Source organism: Ceratotherium simum, chromosome 5, assembly GCF_057802395.1.
Source record: "Ceratotherium simum simum isolate JZ-2026a chromosome 5, ASM5780239v1, whole genome shotgun sequence".
Taxonomy (NCBI): Eukaryota; Metazoa; Chordata; class Mammalia; order Perissodactyla; family Rhinocerotidae; genus Ceratotherium; species Ceratotherium simum.
Window position 1 is genome coordinate 63,302,688 of NC_141904.1, and position 8,797 is coordinate 63,311,484.

At 39.3% G+C, this 8,797-nt stretch overlaps 1 protein-coding gene across 1 annotated transcript; it reads left to right on the forward strand.

Moving 5' to 3' along the window:
- Positions 1-757: 757 nt before the first annotated feature.
- Positions 758-8,627, forward strand: C5H3orf49 (chromosome 5 C3orf49 homolog). The gene is given in 6 exon segments (XM_087431684.1): positions 758-762; positions 1,116-1,156; positions 1,159-1,437; positions 5,047-5,171; positions 7,863-8,045; positions 8,433-8,627. Coding segments are annotated over 6 exon segments (828 nt in total).
- Positions 8,628-8,797: the final 170 nt, after the last annotated feature.

Below are 8,797 nucleotides of genomic sequence, written 5' to 3' on the forward strand. Positions count from 1 at the left end.
GCAACTAGAAGGATGTGCAGCTGTGACATACAACAATCTACTGGGGCTTTGGGGGGAAAAAAATAAATAAATAAAATCTTAAAAAAAAAAAAAAAAGAGGTTACCATTGGGGAGAACTGTGTCAAGAGTACACAGAGAATCTCCCTGTATTATTTCTTACGACTGCATGTGAAATTATAATTATCTCGAAATAAAGTTTAATTTTTAAAAATCCCTGGGATTTTATGGATATTATTGCTTTGGATGAGACTAACAAAAAAACAGTTAATTGAGGAAGAATATTAGGTAAATAATGGTGTCATGGAATGGGTGATGTTCAGTCTACCGAGGGTAACACAGATCTTGGGATCAGATCGTCTGGGTATAAGTTATTTAATCTTTCCAAGCTTTAATTTCCTCATTTGTAAAACAGAGATGATAGTATGAGGGTTAAATTGTATAATACACCTGAAGAACTTAGAAGAGTGTTTACCGCAGAGAAAGCTATTAAGAAATGTTATCTATTTTTATCACTAAAATATTCCAAAACGATGAAGACGGAATATGACTTTTTGGAATTTTGGAAATATGAGTTTAGAGTTACCCTCTCTAAATGAGTGTTCTACGTAAATGCAGCGTTTATGGGACCTTGGAGACTGTATTCTTTATTAACACCCCAGCAGACTCGCTCATCTCTCATCACTGTAGCCTTAGAACCACCAAATCCAGGAAAAATTCTCTCAAACAATCATTGAAATAAGATTGTCAATTTGCCAATATGAGGTAATATATTCTAACGGTCACAAACCAGGATAAAATCTGCATTCTACCCTTGGTCATTTAATTTAATATTTCAATGTCTCAGTTTACTCCTTAGCAAAATGAAGATAATAATATAAGCTACATGCTATGAAGATTAAATGAGATAGTGGCCAGAAGGCACTTGCTACAGTTTGGTGACAAAACACCAAGTAGTTGCTTTGGCTTCATTTTTCTGTCCTTTGATTCTTGGTCTTCAATTTTATTTTTGGGAATTATACAATTTGTTCACATTTGCAGTTTGGATTTTAATGATTTAAATTATTCATTTTGAACTTTTCAATTTCCTTAATACAGATTATTTTTATTTTGTTTAGATGGCATAGAGCTGTGTCTACCAACTTAGTAAAACAAAATGTTTTGTCCCCAAAGAGGAATCATCCAGTGATAACGACATGGAATTTCATGAAAGCCAACAAAATCAGAATAAAAATTTGATGAAGAAAGTGAAGACTGTTTTGGGGAGGATGCTGTCCTACAATTACAGAAGCAAGCCAACAAGTGCCAGTGGAGAGGGCTCCTCTAACCATAAGGAAACCCTCCTTTCGAACATGCAGAGTCTTCTTCCTAGAATTGTCAAGGAGCTTCCATCGCCCAAGTTATTTACCAAACCAAGAATGAGAAAGCTGTCACAGAATGGTAATCAAAGGCAGTATACGGTTCAGTGTTGAGGCCAAGAGGAATAATGAAATTAGGATGGGTTCTTTTTCTTTTGCTACCCAAAGTATGGCATCTCCTGGGAGCTCGTCTGGAATGCAGAATCTCAGGCCCCACCCAGGTCTCCTGAGTCAGAATCTGCATTTTAGAAAGGTCCCCAGGTGACTCATATCTACATACATTTTGAAAAGCTCTGAATTAGATTGCCTTTGAGGTCCCTCCTAGAACAGTTAATTAGTGGTCTAATCAGTCTAAAGCCAGTTGTTTATTTAAATATATATGCATACATAGGCATATATATGTATATATATATACACACATACACATATGTTAGAAAATCATACTAAAGTGGTATTTTTTGTTTTGTTTCTGGAGAAAGGAATGATACAGCCTTTCAAATGGCTACTTCCAGCAGTGAAGGGTGTGGTGAAAATTCCGTGAATAAAATTTATGATTGGTAAGTCACAAAGGACATTTTATTTATTGAATCTACTTCCCATGTACTTTGTGGAAGAACCAACATTTGAACTACGTCTTTTTTCCAATGTAGTAACACTGTTTTGGGGGGGTCCTATGAGTGATGACTAACAATATCACTAATATTTGCATTCTCCTCTGTAGCTTTTTTAAATTAATAGACCTTATTTTTCAGAGCAGTTTTAGGTTTACTAGAACAATTGAGCAGAAAATACAGAATTTGTTCCCATGTATCTCCTTACCCCACCCTCACAGTTTCTCCTATTATTAACATCTTGCCTTAGTTTGGTACATTTGTTACAATTGGTGAACCAATATTAATATATTATTATATTATTTATATATATTATATTGTTATTAACTAAAGTCCATAGTTTATGTTAGGGTTCACTTTTTGCCCTGCGCAAATCTATGGGTTTGAAAACTCATCATGTTGTGTCATGTATCAACCATTATAATATCATACAGAATAACTTCACTCCCCTAAATATCCTCTGTAGCTTTTTAATGTCTTTTACAGTGCAGCATCAGGAAACATATACAGCCTTTATGTATATGTAGAGAATCCACATAAAACCTCATATTTTACACAGTGATAAGGCTATAAACCTGGCAGATACTTTTTCTAGAAAAAATAAAAAACTGACATCTTCCAGCTGACTGCCCTTTCAAACAAACTCTGTCTTCTGGAAAAAGCAGTCACTAATAGAAGCACCCAAGCATCTAGCAATTACCTGGTATGGATTGACCTATCTATTTCTGTTGAAAATATCAAAGAAGATGTGCTTCCATACTGATGGGGCTGGAGTTGGACAGTCCAGCAGGAAACAGAGGACCAAATTCCTCCTCCTCATCCATGTGCATTGGTTTATTTTTATCTTAGTTGGAATAACAAATCTCTACGCTAAGATTTCTCCAGAAAACCTGCCCATCCTCAGGCTGCAACTCAAACAATATGAGCCTGTCTCAGCTGTGGCTCAAAGACGGGTGCTCTTCCCTGTTGACCCACATAACATTTTTTAAACAAATATTTGCTAAATACTTATTCTATGCCAGCCACACTATTAGGGATAGAGTAGCAGATAGAACAGACATGGTCCCTGTCCTCATGGAGTTATAGTGTAGAGGGACATTCCAACACTATGCAGATAATTACACCTGATGCAAAGTAGAAGCACAGGGAGCTATGGAAACACATCTTGGGTGCTCTAACTTTAGGGGAGGGGGCTCTTCCTCCCTGAGGAAGGGCCAACTCAGTTGAAATCTAAAGGACAGCTAGAGTTGGATAAGGAATGAGTGGGGAGAACAGTTTCCCAGGAAGAGGGGAGCGCATGTTCAAGTACTGATATCAAGACAGCACTGGGCATAGTTAAGAAATGAGAGTAATCCAGCCGGGGAGAGCTGGTGAATAAGGTGGTAAGAGTATTGTAAGCCACATTAAGAATTTTTAACTTTCTCCTAAGAGTGATAAGAAACCATTAAATACTTTCAAGCTGGGGATTGATGTAATCTGATTTGCATTTTAAAAAGACAGCTCAGGGCCGGCCCCATGGCTTAGCGGTTAAGTGCGCGCGCTCCGCTGCTGGCAGCCCAGGTTTGGATCCCGGGCGCGCACCGACACACTGCTTCTCCGGCCATGCTGAGGCCGCGTTCCACATGCAGCAACTAGAAGGACGTGCAGCTATGACATGCAGCTATCTACTGGGGCTTTGGGGGAAGAAAATAAAATAAATAAAATTTAAAAAGACAGCTCAGGCTGCAGAATAGAGACTGGATTGGAGAAAGGCAAGGGCAGGTCCAGAAAGAACAATCAACAGGCTGTTACATTCATTCAGGCAGAGGATGATATTAGCTTGGGTTCCCCATGGCAGTGGGGCGGGGGAGATAAAGGGAGAAACATTCGTAGGTAAAAGTTGCCAAGATTTGGGAAAGAGTGGGACAGCGGAGAGTTGGGGAGAGGGAAGAGTCCCTGGGCTGAGCACCTGCCTTGAAGGTGGAGCCGCCATTCACTGAAATTAGGAGCCATGGCTCCTAGGGAAGTCCTCCTCAACGGACCTCATGCAGGACAAGATGATTTTAGGTGCTGTGCACAGTGTGAAGACACTGAAACACAGAGCAAACTGCAAATCCCTTTTCCCCAATGCCCTTGTCAATCTCTCTGACTACATCACGGAAAAAGTCTCATTTCCTGCCTTTTTCTTTTTTAATAAAAAGGGGAGTACCCTCAAGTTTAGTGCCTTCTGCAGGCAATAACATGGTTTTGTTTTTACCATATTAATTTTAATGCCTGTTTATGACACTGGTTTTCGATTTATGGTAGTGTTTTCAAGTTTCCCTTATAAATACGTTTATTGTGTTGAGAATTGAATTGATATAAGAAAAAAAGGAGTCCAGGGTTCACATGGCTCCTGGAATATGGGAAAAACTATTAAGATGGTATGTGAATGAGCCTTGAGCCACATTGCTGGAGAGTAGATTTCAACGTTGCTTCAATCAACAACAAATAGTCAAGGGATTTTCTTACACATTAGACGGTTACTTTTTCTAATTCCACAGTAGTTAAAAGGAAAAGCAACAGAGAGCAAAACTGAAGTGTCAAAGACAGAGAGGTACACACTTTGTCAGGATGGGTTGGTGACTACTGAGGTCATGACCCCAAGAAAAGGCAGATGTTCAGGAGGAAGTATAAGATTCAGAAAAACAAATCCATTTTTTACTTTTTTTGTGTGTGTGAGATCAGCCCTATGCTAACCTCTGCCCATCCTCCTCTTTTATTTTTTATTTTTTATTTTTTTTGCTGAGGAAGACTGGCCCTGGGCTAACATCTGTGCCCATCTTCCTCCACTTTATATGGGACGCAGCCATGCTGTGGCTTGCCAAGCAGTGCGTGGGTGCGCGCCGGGATCCTAACCGGCCAACCCAGTGCCGCCACAGCTGAGTGCGCGCACTTAACCGCTTGTGCCACCGGGCTGGCCCCCTCCATTTTTTACTTTTAACTCCAAAGAAAAAAAGCTACTGAGGCAGCATGGGATACCATCTTTTCAGAATATTTTCTAAGAAGAATATGTTATAATTGTGATCCTTACAGGTTCTTGTTTTTCCCCTCTCTCTAAGCCACTATACAGCTTGATGTTGTAGAAACAGAGACCGAGGAAATAACCCGAGGAAATACACTTCTCCAGACCAAGAGAACCACCAAGCGGTTATCTGTGACATCCCTTCCCTCAGCACTGCAAAAGGTAAAATGCTAAAAAAAACTTGCATCTAAAGACTTATACATAAGACAATGTTTAGGGATGTTGTAAAAGCCAAGTTCTCATAATAAAGCCTTTAAATCTGCTACTCATGTCTCTTCTCCAAGAATTTAGGGCACAGAAAGTGGGCTTTCCAGGTTGAATTCCTCTACTTTTGAGCACAAACGGTTCAGCTTCTACTATAATCTGGGCAACAATGGAGTTTTGAGCTTTATATTAACTTTTTCAACTGTTCAAATATCAAGTTAGTATATTAGCATCTGGCCTATCATGCATGCTGTGTGGAGAGGAATTCACTAGACCAGCACTGCCCAATAGAACTTTGAGGATGCAAGTGTACGTTTGTCCAATATAGTAGCCATTAGCCACATGTATGGTATGGACAGTGCAGCACTAGACGATTCATGACTCTCCAGTCCAAAGCTTGTTCTTACCTGGAGGTATGTAAATTTGAGCCTAAATTGCTCAGACTATTTTTTTTAAATAGCCTGAACTATTCTTATTATTATTTTACATATCACAAGTATTTACTTAAAGCTGACTATGTTCCAGACCCTGTTCTAAGTACTTTAAAAGTATCAACTCAAATAATCCTTACAACAGCCCTATGAGGTAGGTAGTAATTCTATCCTTATTTTACGGATGTCACTGAGACGTTAAGTAATTTGCCCAGATAAGTGGCAGAATCAGGCTTCAAATCCAGGAAGCCCTGGCTCTAGAGTCCTTACTCTTAATTACCATGCTGGGTATGAATTGTACAGCCCAATATGGGAGCCAATAGCTACGTGTGACTATTTAAGTTAATTAAAATGACATAAAATAAAAAGCTCAGTGCTTCCGTTGTACTAGCTACATTTCAAGTGCTCAATAACCACATGTGGCTAGTTTTAGCTAGCACAGATAAAGAACCTTTCCATTTTCACAGAAAGTTCTATTAAACAGCACTGCTCTAAAGCATCACTGTCATAGTGCGCCATATTAGTTTTGAATTTTGCCTCTTGTGTGCTAGGTTCATATTCATTGTATTCCTATTATGTGTTGGGCAATTAATTTCTAGGTTTGGGGGCTGGGCTGTGAAGGACATGGTCCTGTTTTGTGGAATTTATAGTTTAATAGAGGAGAGAGACATTAAACTGTGGCACTACAGAGTAGTGGAGAAGGATAATCTTTTGAATAAATGGTTCTGGGAGACGTGGACATCTCTATAGGGGTGTCCCCATAGGGAAAATGATGAAATTTGATCCCTATTTCACAACATATACAGAAATTAATTCTTGTTTGGCTTATAGATCTACGTGGAAAAGGTAAAACCTTAAACCTTCTGAAGGATAATAAAAATATCTTCATGACTTTAGTATAGAGAAAGACTTCTTAGAACACAGATATCACTGACCATAAAAGAAAGGATAGATACATTTGGCTATATTAAAATTAAGAATTTCTATTCATCAACAAACATTGAATCAAAGATTATCAACTGTCTATAGAAGGGTTTTGCATGGCTCTCAGAGTGTTCTCAAACCTGTATTTGAATTAATTGCCCACATTGAAAAATTAGAATATTTCAAATAAAAATCTGGGTTTTCAGCTTTCCTTTGAAAAGTAGGAAGATTTGGAAACTAGGCCCACAATTCCTCCTGGCAACAGCAGGAGATACGCAGAGGCTGCCCCCTTTGCAAGAAGCACATTCTCTCCAGTTCACACCAGCCCCAAATGGTCCTGCTTTACCAAAGCTGCCTGGCTCCTCTAGGCATTTGACTTTAAAATAGTTGTATTTGAAAAACACAGAAATAACTTAGTAATTACCAAGTGTGGTAAGTGCTTTGTAGGAGAAAGCACTGAGTTTTATAACAGAAAAAAAAGAGGAGTCTAACTTTAGATGGATTCCGGAAGGTCCCACAAGTGACATTTGAGCCTGGGCAAGCTGGCACGGCAAGCGGTGGTTCAGCAGGCTCATCTGTAAACTCCCTCATCAGGCAAAGGGTAGGACCCACATCCGATCCCACATCCTACTTTGTGTAGGTCTCACAATGGTCCTAATGCTAATTACGAAGCACAAGGGGAAGGAAGAGTGAACCCAATAAGACTAAAAAGGGCTTATTAGCCAGGAGCTATGACCTAGGGATGATTTCCAACAGCAACACTATTAGGACAGGTACTTGTAAGCAGCAAGCCAAGGATGGTGGGAAAAGTATCAGGCATGGGGCGAAAAGAACCCAGAGCTTTCTTTTTATGTTTGGAGATATGTCTGCTATGAAAATAAGGAGACCTGCAGAAAAGAGACCAAATTAACAATTGGATCCAGTGATAATGAGCTTTCTGGGGCACTGGTCCACAATAGCCCCACACTCTGACTGTGCTCAGCAGCTGCAAAGGCAATTTCTTCGTCTTCCCCTCACGAATGACCTGCTTTTTTCGTGACACTGTATATTCTTTCAGAACCAAACAATCTCATTTCTCTGCACCCTATAGATCTCTTCAAAGAGAGCTCTGGGCACAAAGAGATACATGGGGCGTGGAGAATAATATGAATACGGTCTCCAACTCAACGTTGTTATGTGGCAAATGTTCAGTTTATAAGAGAACGTCCCAAGGGCGAGAATTCTTATTTAAGCACCGTCATAGAAATAACGTTGGTACTTCCTAATCTGATGTGTTTTTGCAGTTTTATCATAGGTTCCGTATTCATCAAAAATGAGACCACATTTTCCAGTGCTTAGAAAAAAGAAACATAGCATGGAAAACATCCTCCGAAAATCAGATTTGACAGTGGGAAAGCTTCAAATGTTAGGTAGTGGACAAAGGCTTTTATTTTTGAGTTTCAAAAGCATCATAGGGCCAGGCTTATCTGAATGCACAGCCCTGCTAGACAGCACAGATATGGGAAGAAATTAATGATTAGCATGAAGAAGTAATGTTAGTGGGAGGCATTCTGAGAGTGGCTAAAGGATTCCTAAGGGCACCTAGGATGATGCTGTGTTCCTAATAAATATTAAGTGAATTCAATTAAAATGAAGGCATGCACATAGGCATCTTTTGAGAAGAAATGAGATCGTCTTTACCACTGGGTGGTAAATGTATGTTTTCAAGCTCTGTTTGCTATGACTTGAATTAGAATAATACTTTGGGACTTGCAAAATGTCCACCAATTCCCAAACTCATCTCGCAGAAAAAAAAAAACATCCCTTTGGTTTTGACAAGGCTTTCCAACACATGGCTTCATTCCTTTGTATCTGTCTGTCATAGGTGGATGACCTCATAGAAACAGTGACAGATAAATCCCTGAAGTTCTTGGCCCAAAGACACACTGATCTTCAACAGTGTGAGTTTCTAGGGGACAAAATTCTTCAGTCTTCTAAGCAGTTCCACAGGATATTCAAGAGAACCATGAGGAAGTATAAATTGAAAAATGTGTGTTTCCCATGTACCTGTTGCTTCTGATTTTGTTCCTGATTACCTAAAAGTTATCTTCATAAGGATTCTTATCTTTTTTTTTTTGCTGGGAAAGATTCACCCTGAGCTAACATCTGTTGCCAATCTTCCTCTCTATTGTTTTTTTCTCCCCAAAGTCCCAGTACATAGTTATATATTCTAGTTGTAAGTCTTTCTAG